Genomic DNA, 14,238 nt, shown 5'->3' with positions numbered 1-14,238 from the left:
TCTGTACTCAGCAGAGAGTCTGCTTCAGGATTCTCCCTCTCCATTTGCCCCTCTCTTCTCTCATGCACACATACTTTTTGTCTCTAAAACAAATAAATAAATCTTTTAGAAAAAAGTAGTATTGAAGGCTTTTCAAGCAGGAGATAAACCTATTTTAGAAAGGCAAACTGGATACCCATTTTGGAATACAAACTAATGAGGGAGACAAAGTGAGGGTATCTACTGGAAACTATTGCTGGGACTCCTGGGTGGCTCAGTGGTTGAGCGTCTGCCTTTGGCTCAGGTCATGATCCCGGGGGTCCTGCTTCTAACCTTCGCCTATATCTCTGCCACTCTGTGTCTCTCATGAATAAATAAATAAAATCTTAAAAAAAAAAAAAGGAAACTATTGTATTCTGGGTAAAAGATGAGCTTGAACAAGGGCAGAGAAAGTGAAAGATGAATAGATTCAAGAGATATTTCAAAGTCAGAATCAACAGGATTTGTTGGCCGAGTGGATCTAGACAGGAAGGCAGCATTTAGGTACCAGCAATTCTGAATCAGCTGGCCTGGGATGGGGTCCTGGAACCTGTACTTTATTTATTTATTTTTTTAATTATTTTATTTTATTTTTTAAAGATTTTATTTATTTATTCATGAGAGACACAGAGAGAGGCAGAGAGACACAGGCAGAGGGAGAACAGGCTCTGTGCAAGATGCCCGATACGGGATTGGATCCTGGATCCCAGGATCACTCCCTGAGCCAAAGGCAGACGCTCAACTGCTGAGCCACCCAGGCGTCTGTGGAATCTGTATTTTAATAAGCAAAATAACCCAGATGACTTTGTTTAAGATGGTTCACCAGCCATATTTTTCAAAATACTCGGCAGTGAGGGTAGCCAGATAGAAAAACAGGAAGAAAAATGGGGAAGAATGATATTGAATACAATTCTGGATAGAACTACAAAAGACACATAATTAACAACAGGCAGGAAAAATGTACTAATTGATCAATAATGAAATCTACAGGATCAAATGATTATTAAGTATGGCTTCTCTCCTGGTTATATTCTTAAAGTCCTGTTTTGAATATCCTCTGATACTGGTAAGTCCCCGGACGGTCAACCAAGCCCAAATTTTTTTTTTACTAAAAACAAACAAACAAACCACACATTTTTGCAAAGAAAATAGTGGAGAAAGAAGCAATACTCATTATTGCATCACTTCTGTCACAAGATGTACCCTCTTTTCCTCCCAAATATAAGGCAAAAAAGAGGATAGGGCCACTTATTATATGGACAATGTCAGAAGGTAAATAATAAACTAGGGAATGCATAAAACAGCAAGAAGGCATTTTAGCAGAAGTCTGTTACCTTAGGCAAAGAGATTATTAGGCAAAAGGCAGGAATGTTATCTAATGCTCTGTTCTGTTAATCCTTATATGCTGTTAAATAACAGGAAAAATAACTCTCTGGTAGAGTGTCTGAATGTGTGATCTTTTTGAAATCTCCTTCCTTCTACTCTGCCAAATTTATGACAAGAAAATAGCATTACTAATGATCTTTCACAAGATTAGGATAGTTTATACCTGTCTTCCGGTCTTAAACAGAAAAGCTTGAAAAAAAATATTTTCAGTAATCTTAAAAAAGTCCCTCCCAATCAGAACACAATAATATACCAGATGTCACAGTCTGCACAACATTCATAAAAGGCAAAGTTGTTTTTTAAGTAGTTAAAATTTCATGAATTGGGGCACCTGGGTGGCTCAATTAGCTAAATGTCTGTCTTTGGTTCAGGTCATGATACTGGGGTCCTAGAAAGGAGCCCTGCATCAGGCTCCCTGCTCAGTAGGGAGCCTGCTTCTCCTTTTGCTCTGCCCCTCCACCCTGCTTGTGTGTGCACGTGCATGCACGGGGTCTCTTGTGTTCTGGGTCTCTCTCAAATAAATAATCTTCAAAAAAATAAATAAAATCTCGTGAATTAACAGATTAGGGACCCCTCCAGCAATTCTTGAGTCATATACTGTATCAGAACAAAAAAACCTACTATGAAGGGAAAGAGCTCTTCTATGAAGATATAAAACTTCAGGAAACAGAGAGGGGACCTTTCACCAAATGGCCAATTTTCTCTTAAATCATATTTTAAATTGCTGAACGGTCATTTAGTCTCAAGAATATTACCAATGATAAATGGGAACAGGCAAAGGCTTACATAATTATAAAGCTGCACTCTGTGCTTTTAACCACTGACACAGGACTCCCCAGCTCTTCATACCCCTGCTTTTAATTTCCCTGAGGACACTTCGAGGCTGTTGGGCAAATGTTTGCAAGTCACAACTTGTTTTATTAGAAGTAATTGTGAGAACTCCAATGAGAAAATAAATAAGGTTTCAGAGATTTCCAGATCTCTATTTCCAGTCATTCCCAAGATGTTTAGGGTGTGACTTTAAATGTTTAGTATGATAAAAGTATAAAGCCAGTGTATAATACCCTACAACACACTTATTCTAGCTGTTGAATACCCCTGAAGACAGGACCCCCAAATCCCTGGGTATGCTGACAAACCAACCTCTCAAACCTCCATCTATGCCCAAATTGCCCAGTTTCCACTCTTTTCAAAGCCAGTTTTTCTCAAATGTGAATATTCAGACCTAGTAAATCTTAACATTTGCTGTGCTATCCTCCTGTGGGGAAGCAAGAGCTTATTAAAACTTTTTACTTTTTTTTCTCTTTTACTTCTTTTTGTATCTGGAATAAAGAAAAAGATGCTGTAAAATAAAGATCCCAAACTTAATTTTTTTTTCCAAACTTAATTTTTAACCAAGACCACATCTTGTGTAAAATATATTAACTTATTAAGACAATGTGAACATCACAAATCAAAATAAAAAGGCTTAGTCAACCAAAGATAAAATCAGATTTGGGAGTACAGAATACATCCTTGTTGATAGGGGAGAGTGAACAAGTCATTTTAACCTTTCTGTGGACCTCAATTTCCTCATCTGCCTCAGTTTAGGATGTTTAATATGTAGAATATACCGTACAACATGATACTATAGAATCACCCAGGGTGGTTTTAAAAAACAGACTGGTAAACTCTGTCTAAGACTTCTTGGATAATTTTGGGGGGAGGGTAAAGGGTAAAAAGAGGGAAGAGCAGATGTGAGACAAATTTAGTCACTGCCACAGGGGGTCAAGTCACATCTGGGAAAACACTGTTCTCTGTGTAACACTATGCAAATAAGTGCCAAGGCAAAGAAATGTTGATAGATAGTTGAGAAAGGGCACAGAACTCAATCCAGGGAGGTATTTCCTCACGGGAAACATCAGGGATGGGGAGGGACCGATACCTACTGAGGTAATATTACTTGTCGGGTGTTTATATAAATTACCACATTTTAATTTTTCTTCTGCAGGAGCATAGATTACCTTTCCTTTCTACATAAAGAAAACAAGCTTCAAAAGATATATATAAGTGGACTAAACTGAAAGAAGTAGACAATGGAAGACCTAGATAAATCCAGGTCTTTCTGATATAAAAGTCCAATCTCTGGCTCTTTTCACTCTTAGTTTTTATTTTTAACCAAAGCTATACATCTCTATATCTTAAGGGGTCAAGGAGTTTCACAAGGCTTAGGAAAAACTGTAAATCCCTTGCTCTCCTCTTTCCCCTCATTTCCTGCTTCACCTTGGCAAAAATTTTCAGCTCTTTTGGTTCTTTCTGGTATTTACCTCGGTATTTCTCAATAACATGCTAATATTGCCATTATTGATTTTTCAGTTTTACTGGTCTTTCCACTATGCAAAGTAAGGATTCAGCTCACAGCTTTGCTATGTTCTCTTCTAGCTTCCATTTGTTTTTGTTGAAGTCCAGGGCCGTTTTGATTCCTGATCTTGAACTCACCTGGAAGTTCATTATTCACTTCTTGGAAATATTCTTCAATTACTTTTTTGGGCAGTTCCATTACTTCTGTATTCTTTGTGAGACTCCTCTATCTGGATGTTGAATCTTCTTCTTCTTTTTTTTTTTCTTTTAAAGATTTTATTTATTTATTCATGAGAGGCACAGAGAGAGAGAGGCAGAGGGAGAAGCAGGCTCCACGCAGGGAGCCCGACATGGGACCCAGGATCACACCCCAGGCCGAAAGCAGCGCTAAACCACTGAGCCACTGGGGCTGCCCTGGATGTTGAATCTTCTGAAGTGGTACTCTAATTCCTCCAACCCACCTTCTTCTTAAATGAATTTTTTTCTGATTTCATAGAAAAAATATCTTAAGCCTGCTGTCTGGTGATCATTATTATTCTGTCAAGTGATAGTCAACCAATCCCAAATAAATAAAATGATCATCAATTAAGTAGTGGTGCTTCCAGAGCTCTATGGAGCCTGGGGGTGTTCCACTAGCAACTGACCAGCTCAAACAGAACAAACCAACTTTGATTAGTTATATACTTTGGGATTTCAAGTTTGAAGAGAATCACAGATTTAAAGATATCAGATTCCTGCCACCTCCACCCACAATGATTTATAATGCTTTCGTAAGGTCTATTTTTTGTGGGGTAGTAGAGACAGGATGGGTGACTTGAGAGGTGGGAAAGGCCCCTCTGTTGGGTTTCCCCCACTGCTGAGACTATTCCGTGTCCAGCTAAGAGTTCTGCCTGCTTACACTTGTGGTAAGAGGCCACTTCAAATCTAAAGAAGTCTCAGGATGGGGGGGGAGGAGGATCACCTGGAACTACCTCTTCCACTCCTTCCTAGAAAAGAAAGTCACCAGTTTTCCCAAACCATTGGGGTATGAATACTAATAGGCATTCACATTCTATTGCAGAAAAGTTGCTGCCTTAGCAAAAGTAGTGGCAAATAAGTTAGTGGAAGATACTCCCTTTTTTGTATTTTAGTTCGGCGTTCAACTCTTCACCCACGAAAATCATCAGAAGCAAAGAGAACAAGCCAATAACATAGTAAATACACTTAAATAAATGGACATCCTCTGTCTCAGGGTAAATTTTTAAAGAACTCAAAAGTATGTGTGTTTTTCCTACTTGAAGAAAGAAAATGGAAAAGAACTGTCACTCCTATAATTTAGTTCTAATCATTCCCCACTTTTTTTTTTTTTTAATTTTTTTATTTATTTATGATAGTCACAGAGAGAGAGAGAGAGAGGCAGAGACATAGGCAGAGGGAGAAGCAGACTCCATGCACCGGGAGCCCGATGTGGGATTCGATCCTGGGTCTCCAGGATCGTGCCCTGGGCCAAAGGCAGGCACCAAACTGCTGCGCCACCCAGGGATCCCTCATTCCCCACTTTTAAGAGAGTTCCATAATGCAAGCAACCAATCCCCAAAATGACAGTTTGCATTTCTGGTCTCACTTTCCCATATACCCACAGCATGCTGCCCTACAACTGTTACTGTGTTGCAGTCAGGAAGCTGAAATAATAGAAACTTAAATACCACTGATCCAGCAGTGTCAGAATTTAGATTTTTAATTTTTTTTTCCAAAAGCTGGTGGTTGGCTAAATGTATCAGGATAAACAAGGCAAGACAACCTTCCGATGATCAACCCAAAAGCTCCAGACCAGATTCTCCATTTTGCTGGATGTCAGAACTTGGTGAAACTTTTTGTGCTATCTCCTAAGAGTTAAAAGATTTCACAAAGACCACACCCATGTGGTCTCAGCTTTGCCTTACTTCCTTTTTTTTTTTTTTTTTGTCCAGTACTTCTTTCTCTCAGACTGTCAAATTCTATGAGTTGAAGTACACAACCAAACAGTATAGCACCAAAAGAGAAACTGGGCAAAGCACATGATGTTCTACTCCAAGGTAAACAGAAATATGGCACTGCTCAGTTAGCTTGCTCATCTTCCTAACCAGTATCCTGAGTAAGGGTCATGTTAAAATCTGGAAATGGGGGGGGACGCCTGGGTGGCTCAACGGTTGAGCCTCTGCCTTCGGGCTTGGGGCATCCCACATCTGGCTCCCCAGAAGGAGCCTGCTTCTCCCTCTTGGTCTCTCATGAATAATAAATAAAATCTTAAAAAAAAAAACCAAAAAACTGGAGATGGGGGTGCGGCTGGATTTATGCAGTTTAAAATGGTACTTTAACATTAAAAATCTGTTTTCATAAATCATATAAAGTAGTGCTCTACAGAATATTCTTGGATGGGGGAACTACAAGAGAACATTTATATTCAGTATGAGGAGGTGTAAGAAGACTATGGGAAGGAGGAACAAATATTAAATCTCCTAGGATGTGTGAGATTTTAACATTTATGAAAAAGGAGATAAGGATCTTTATTTTTTTTAAAGATTTATTTATTTATTTGAGAGACAGAGCACGGAGCAGTGAGGGGCAGAGGGAGAAGCAGGCTCCCCCATTGAGCAGGGAGCCTGATCCCAGGACTCTGGGATCATGACTTGAGCCTAAGGCAGATGCTTAGCCAACTGAGCCACTAGGTGCCCCACATAAGGATTTTAAAAAGCCAAGAACGAACCAAAGCAAAGGCATTTCTAGTTTAAAGAGAATACGTGAAATCATGAAATTATAGTAAATGCCACATAACAAATGGCTATGAATACTATAAGCATTTAAATATGCCATAAGAACAGCTGATTTTACTCAAGCAACTTGAAATAACAACATATTCTTGAAGAAACCTAAGTCCCTGATTTCTGTCCTGGCAAGTCACTCTAGCAAAATTACCTGGTTGTGTTTATTCTGCTGCTCCCAAGAACAATTCTGTAAACCTCACTCTGAAAATATTTCAAAGATTTTTAAAACTTAAGTAACCATCAAAATGGAACTCATGGGGGATCCCTGGGTGGCTCAGCGGTTTGGTGCCTGCCTTTGGCCCAGGGTGCGATCCTGGGGTCCCGGGATCGAGTCCTGCATTGGGCTCCCGGCATAGAGCCTGCTTCTCCCTCTGCCTGTGTCTCTGCCTGTCTCTCTCTCTCTCTGTGTCTATCATAAATAAATAAATAAATAAATAAATAAATAAATAAATAAATAAATAAATCTTAAAAAAAAAAGGGAACTCATGTTATTTTTCTTCGCTCAATTCCCAATACTTCCTTACTGAAATGACTTGAAAGACCCTGTTTTTTCACAACCTATTTTTAATAGATGCTTTTTTTTTTTTTTCCAAAGCAAAAGTACTGGTAGTAAGTGAAAGCTAATGCAGATCATTGGTGCTCAGTTTACTCTCATAATTTAGTATTGATAATTACTATCACAGGGAGTATATCTCTGGGTAAAAGGAAGAAAATCCAAGTTACCATACAGGACATTTCCCCTATGAGATAAATGGTTATCGTTATTTACTTACTAGACTCTTATCCTGGAAACAAAGAAAAGAAAGAGAGAAAGAAAGAGAGCGAGAGGAAGGAAGGAAGGAAGGAAGGGAGGGAGGGAGGGAGGGAGGGAGGGAGGGAGGAAGGAAGGGAAGGAAAGGAAGGAAAGGAAGGAAGAAAAGAATCCCTTAGGAAACGTTTTTCTTGGTTACACAACAATCTAAATACATTCAACACCACAAAACTGTACACTTCAAAATGGTTATGATGGTATTTCGCACTTTATGTTTTACCATAATTTTAAGATGTTTTTATAGACTAGGGATTGAAAAACTATAATATATGTACTACATATGTCCAAAGGCTTGTTTTCAGTTACAAAGGACCTGGTACCACTGCCTTTTCTGTTCTTCCTCAACTATTCTAAAGAGTGTCAAATATTGCATCTAGTTCAAAAGACTCTAATTAGCCAGCCAGCCACAAGGCAGTTCATTTAATATTCTCTGCTATCCTTTTTTGAAGATGACTTAGAATCTTGGTCCCAGACTATAAAGAGATTTTTGTTACCTATTCTAACTATTAACTTTGCCCAGGACTGAAAACCACAGTAGCAAGGAGATGGGGGGAAGGTGAATGGCAGCCACAACATAAATCCTACAGGAATTAGACACCAAAACTTGGCCTGACCTAATGAAACACAAAGTAGGTGAAATTAAACAGTAATACACATGCTTAAAAAGTGTAAGGAAATAAAAAACCAAACAGTAGTAACAGCTTATCAGTTAACACATCATGTCAGAATAGTTAGAATAGTGAAGTTTTACATCAAAAGCTATTTTTATTTACCATTTACTTTTGGATAGTGAGCATGGCTTTTAAAAACATGCAACGTCTTTTGTTGTTATAGAGCACACTCCTACTGTATGCCAATAATTATTTTTTTTAGATTGATACTTGATTAAAATACTCAAATATGCAGGCATTCACATAATGTTTTGAAGTCCTCGAAAGTTCACAGGTGTATACTGCTAAGTTATATTACCTGCTTATGGTCATATTCTTGAAAGTGATCAAAAGTGTCTGAAATAATCATTTATAAAAGGTAATAACTCTACCAAAGAGAACACATTATCCAATATTAACTATTAGCAAATTATAGGTTAGTAAAAAGGTGGTCTTTGGTTAAGTGGCTTGTATTTATTAAAAGCTAGCCCTGTTCTATGTGTGTGCACATGTCACACACATATCTACTGTGCTAATAATTTTCACTTCATGTTAAATAAGTACAGGCTGGCTAGGCTTATGTATTTTTTTCACCTACTCATTTTGAAACCCTCCAAACGGGATTTGGCTACAGTTGAATGTTAGCTTGGTTATTACCTCTAAAGAAAAAACTTTCCCAACAAAATTGGGAAGTTAATGACAACAAAGTGAAATTAATGCTTTCTCAGTTGAGTGTCATTCCTGGTTTCCTTCATGGCAGAGAACTTGTCCACGCTGATGTAACACCCTTTACTTTACAGTATAACTGGAGTAGAGGAAAAGAAAGAACAGCAATACATTTTACTATCGGCTTCAGCCTACCTATAGTATCTTCTCTGACCACGGAAAAATAGTGGGAGGAGGAGAAAGGAAGAAAGAAATGACCAGGATCAACACAGAAGTTCTTTGTTTTCAACATAAATTTAAACTCTTTCATTTATTTGGATTTACTCAGAGGAGTTTTTGTTTGCTTGCTTTTTGTAAGTTCTGAGGCTTTTTGTTGAATATTGTTGCTATTTTCAGACGAACAGGGTTTCATGAGTGAATTCTTTCAAACCTTCAAAGAATAGGGAGCACTTATGCTGTTTAACTACTTCAGTGCAGAGAATAAAAGAATTCTCAGTTCCTTTTAGTCAATCATCATACCTCTAACATCAAACTTTGGCAAAGATAACATAGAAAAAGATGACTACAGATGATATCCAATTACTGATTTTAAGTAAAAATGTTACCAAAAAGAAACCTACATGCTTAAATATTACACCATGACCAAATGTAAGGTTGGTTCACAAACTGGAATTCAACTAAAATAACCCATCAACCTAACAGGTCAAAGAAAAGCACACACACAATAGGTCATGACAGATGCCAAAAGCCATATGATAAAATTCAACTTCCATTCCTAATAAAAATGTTTAGTTAAGTAGTAATGAAAAGACACCATCTTAAGAAATATATAGACCAAATGAACACTCAATCTCTATTATTCAAAATTGTTCTCAATATGCCAGCCAGTGTAAACAGACACATACATACAACTGCAGTCTAAAATCCATTCTCTGTGGGGCACATGGTTAACCATCTGACTCTTGATTTCGGCTCAGGTCATGATCCCAGAGTCATGAAATCAAGCCCCACTTCAGGCTCTGAGCTGAGCATGGAACCTTCTTAAGAGTTTCTCTCTCTCTCTCTCTCTTTCTCCCCCTTTGCCCCCTCCCACCTTGCTTCTCTCTAAAAAAAAAATAAAGTCTGTTCTCTGTAAAAATCCTAGTAAGCTAGAAATATTAAAGACATTTCCTTGATAAATAGAATTTACTGGAAATTAATAGTAAACCCCATATTTAATGATGACATACTAAAAACAAACTAAGAAAAAATACATGGATAGCCAGAATCATTGTTGTTACATATCACTGTGCTGGACAAGCCAGCAATTCATTAATCCAAAGAAAAGTATAAGTAGAGAAAAGATTACATTTAGATAACTTTTCCTAGAAAATTCAAGGGAAAGTTGGTCAGATATAGAATCAATCACTCATCTACATACTAGCCACAAAATATTAGTTAATAGCTAAAACCTCAAAAAAGGATTATTTTAATGAAACATGAACAGTTCAAATTTTTCATCAAAAAGAATGCAAGAACATTCAAGAAAATTTTGAAAAAGATAAATGAAGGATTTGCTTTACGAATTACTAAAAAGTGCCATAATCAGGAGATTGGTATTTGCATGTGAAGAGATGAATTGTACAAAGCAGCAGAATAATAATAAAAAAGACCCGTGTGTAAATGGAAATTTATTATACTAAGTAGTATTCTCGTCAGGAAGAATTGATTTCAACAAATGATTTCAGGAAAAACGGCTAAATCCCTACCTATATAATGTACAAAAATAATTTTCAGATATTTTAATGCATAAAGCGTAACAAAACTATGAAAGAATTAATAGACAATATAGGAAAGTATTTTAGTAATTTTTGAGTGGGAACTGCCTTCATAAGTGATAAAAAAAAGCCTGGGCATTTTATTTATTTTTTTAAAGATTTTACTTATTTATTCACGAGAGAGAGAGAGAGAAAGAGAGAGAGAGAAGCAGGCTCCATGCAGGGAGCCTAACGTGGGACTCGATCCCAGGTCTCCAGGATCACGCCCTGGGCTGAAGGCGGCGCTAAACCGCTGAGCCACCTGGGCTGCCCAAGAACTGTCAGTCTTTGGGTTTAAAATGCCCAGGCTTGGGGCAGCCCAGGTGGCTCAGCGGTTTAGCGCGGCCTTCGGCCCAGGGCGTGATCCTGGAGATCCGGCATCGAGTCCCACATCGGACTTCCTGCATGGCGCCTGCTTCTCCCTCTGCCTGTGTCTCTGCCTCTGTGTCTCTCTCATGAGTAAATAAAAATAAAATCCTAAAAAAAAAAAAAAAAAGACTGACAGTTCTTGAAAATATCGGCTACATATTTCACAAAGAATTACTATATCTGTACGCTAATAAAATGTAATTTTGAAGAATCATGGACAAAATAAGAGATGGCCATTACGTTACAGCGCATCCTGTAGACAATCCCACGCGGACACGAAGGCTGAGCAGAGCTATGTATGGCAAGACTTCTACCACATATGCATATATTTTTTGTCTGCAAACGCAGAGAACAGAGTAGTAGGCATGTATACTCTCGCTTTCCCAGGGAAACGAAGTAACACGTGCACGCACATGCGAGGGGTGCAAGGTCTTGGAGCGCCGCAACTGGGTGGAGAACTGAGAAGAAAAGTTTCTTTTTCTTCACAAATTGTTGGCTTTACACACGGCGCTGTCATTTCGGGGTCTTCCTCGCCTCCCAGACGGTGAAGCAGTACTTTTTCAGTCGAATACGGCGCTTGCTCCTCTGCTACCCTCGTTTGACACGTGTGCATTCCACGTCGGGAAGGAGCCAGATCGCGGCTTTCTGGTCCACCTTCAGGGCACCTCACTTGCGTAGCTCCCGCCGCCCCTCGGGGCCGCCCGTCAGAAGCCTCGCGGACAGAGACGCGGGGCACCTGGGCGGGCCGGGCCGGGGCGGGCCGGGGCGCTCCGGCTGCTCACGCACGGCGTGACGCGGACACGCCCCCCCCGAGGGCCGGGTTGCTTCGCGCGACCTTCCTCCCCGCCCGACGCGGCTCCTCGGCTGCGGCTGCGGCCGCGGCCGAGACCCTACCTGCCGCCGGGGGCCCCGGGTCAGGCCGGCCCTCTCCGCGAGCCCCGGGGAAGTTACCCCACTCGTCCCCGACACGGCCGTGACGACAGCGCACAGGAAAGCAGAGAATTGGGCAACCGCCCTGGGAAGGACAGAAAGACCCACTTCAAAGTTTTCGAAAGAACAGCTTCCCGGAAGACAACCTTGCCCGCGGGGAGCCTGGACCCCGGGGCCGGGGCCGGGGGCTCTCCGTGCCGCACGTCGCAAGCCCCGCGTCCCCTCTGGGCGGCGGGCGGCGGGCCCGGAAAGCCCCTCCCGGGTCACCCGGGCGCTGCCCCTGCACAGCGTCCCTCCGCGCCCCGGACCCGTCGTCCCCGCAGCTCCTCGGCTGCCCACCCTGCGGCCCCGCGCCGCCCTCGCTCCCCCGCGCAGCCTCCCCGCCGCCGCGCTCCACGGCTTCCCACACAGACCAGCTCGTCCGCGGACTTTCCTACTCACAGTTCAGGGAGCCCGCGCCCGTCCCTCACGCCCCGGAGCCGCGGCGCCGGCCGAGGGAGGCGACCGGAAGTTGCTTTCCGTTCCAGTTCAGAGGGCAGCGCCTGCGCGCGGAGCTTTTAACCCTTCGCCCTCCACCCGCCAGGCCAGGCCGGACCCCTCCCGGCCCACCCCACCGCGCCCCGCCCACCGCGCCCGGCCCCGCCCACCGCGCCCGGCCCCGCCCACCGCGCCCGGCCCCGCCCAGGCCCCGCCCCGGCCCCGCCCCGCCTCTGGGGGCAAAGGACAGCCCCAGACAGTCCTCAATGTCAAGGTTAAAGGTCACCTGAGGGCCGTGGCTAGATTTTTCCTAAATAGAAAATAGCCGGGTCTAACATGACCCTGGGGATTAGCGCGAAGAAGAATCATCTGAGACCCTTGTTAGAGATGTAGATTTACCAGTCCACCCCTACAGATCTTCGAGTTCAGAGCCACTGGGGTGAAGCCTGGAACCTGCCTTTTTGTCGGATCCTCACGTGACTGTGATTAAGGTGATGAAAGCCCACACGGAGAAGCACTACACAACCGGCCCCAAACACACACACACACACACACACACACACACACTCATTTGGTTTTCCCCAGCTGTAACACCTTTCACTAAATGTACTTCCTAAAGTTGGATGGTTGCTAAAGACAAGTAGACCTTTACAGAAAATTCTCATGAACTAAAGACTTCCCCATCATTCCATTTCCTAGCCAAGCTTCAGTATTCTCCAAGATAGAAATTTTAGATACCTTTAGAAGTGTTTGAACTCTCAGGTTTAGCTCTGTTACCTACTGGCTCAGCCAGGTTCCTTAACCTAATGAACCTTAACTTTTTATCTGACAATTGGAGACAGTGATAACCTACTTCACAGGATGAATGATTGTGAGGATCAATCCAATAATGTAAACAAAAGCACATGGCAAATTTTAGAATGCTCTTCAAATGAAAGGTATTGTCCAGAGTCGCTCATGTCAGGCTGGCTCTTTGGCACATCAAGATCTGCCCTTGGATTCCTTGGACTAACACAGAACAGTCAAATCCACTGCACATGTGGAAACTTCCTGAGAGCTCTGAAGTCTAGAACTTTCAACGTTGACTGGAGCATGATTACATCTGGCTGAATGCATGTAGCACTCTCAGAAGCTTTAGGAATGAGCTATTTTACTTATTTAACTTAAAAATATTTTAGAGATCTCACCGCTTTTGCACATATCTGACATGGGATGATGGTGTTTGAAAAAGACCTCATCACCAAGCACAAGAGTACTAAGGACATTGAAGTAATAGTTTGATAGCCCTGATTAAAATGACCTTGAATGCTGTGTGTTGTTATCAGGCACAGCCTGCTAGATAGCTTTATATCCACAGACTTTATATCCACAGCTTTATATCATAGCTTCATATCCACAGACTTGACAAAATTTCTAAAGTTGAGGACTTTCTTTTCCTGGTGATCTTGGCCAAGCCATGTCTGAATAAGTCTTCAGCCAATGATTCTTTCTTCATCCTGAAAGATTCAAGCCTAGCTCTGGAATTCTTAGGCTCCCTTTTTTCTATCTAGAGTCATATAGTCCCATATAATTTAGAAGCTGCTATCCTCTCAGGGGAGCCCAGCATTTTGCTCTTTCTGGAATTGTATTTTTTTCTCTGTTAGAGCAGGAGGATCAGGTTCTGGTTGCCACACTTTTTCCTTACACTTCTGAACCATGGGTGTTTGTACTTCTTCCCTTAGGCCTGTAAATCCAAGGATTTAGGGCAGCCCAGGTGGTTCAGCGGTTTAGCGCCCCCTTCAGCCCAGACCGTGATCTTGGAGACCGGGGATCGAGTCCCTACGTGGAGCCTGCTTCTTCCTCTGCCTGTGTCTCTGCCTCTCTCTCTCTCTCTCTGTATGTCTCTCATGAATAAATAAAAAAATAAAACCTTTAAAAAAGAAAGAAGAAAGAAAGAAAGAAAGAAAAGAAAGAAAAAGAAAGAGAGAAAGAAAGAAAGAAAGAAAGAAAGAAAGAAAGAAAGAAGAAAGAAA

At 41.5% G+C, this 14,238-nt stretch overlaps 1 protein-coding gene across 7 annotated transcripts in view; it reads right to left on the bottom strand.

Annotated features, from left to right (window-relative positions):
- The window catches only part of TANK (TRAF family member associated NFKB activator), a 94,311-nt gene that overhangs the window by 64,240 nt on the left and 15,833 nt on the right, over positions 1-14,238 (bottom strand). The window contains exons 1-2 of one of the 7 annotated variants that reach the window (XM_038584650.1): positions 12,191-12,340; positions 11,714-11,834 (exon numbers count right to left, since the gene is read on the bottom strand). The exons of 2 other annotated variants lie outside the window; for them this stretch is intronic. Coding sequence is in view for 1 of the 5 variants with exons in the window: in XM_038584646.1 (XP_038440574.1) it covers positions 11,233-11,432 (200 nt within the window). In the remaining 4 variants the exon portion in view is untranslated. Of the gene's footprint in view, positions 1-11,232; positions 11,517-11,713; positions 11,835-12,190; positions 12,348-14,238 lie in introns of those variants that run through there. 4 more of the 7 variants (XM_038584651.1, XR_005384597.1, XM_038584647.1 and 1 more) reach the window with 4 other exon arrangements.

The sequence above is a fragment of the Canis lupus genome, chromosome 36 (assembly GCF_011100685.1).
Source record: "Canis lupus familiaris isolate Mischka breed German Shepherd chromosome 36, alternate assembly UU_Cfam_GSD_1.0, whole genome shotgun sequence".
In the NCBI taxonomy this organism is placed as follows: domain Eukaryota; kingdom Metazoa; phylum Chordata; class Mammalia; order Carnivora; family Canidae; genus Canis; species Canis lupus.
The sequence above is the reverse complement of the archived record's forward strand: the minus strand, read 5'-3'. Positions and strand labels throughout refer to the sequence as shown.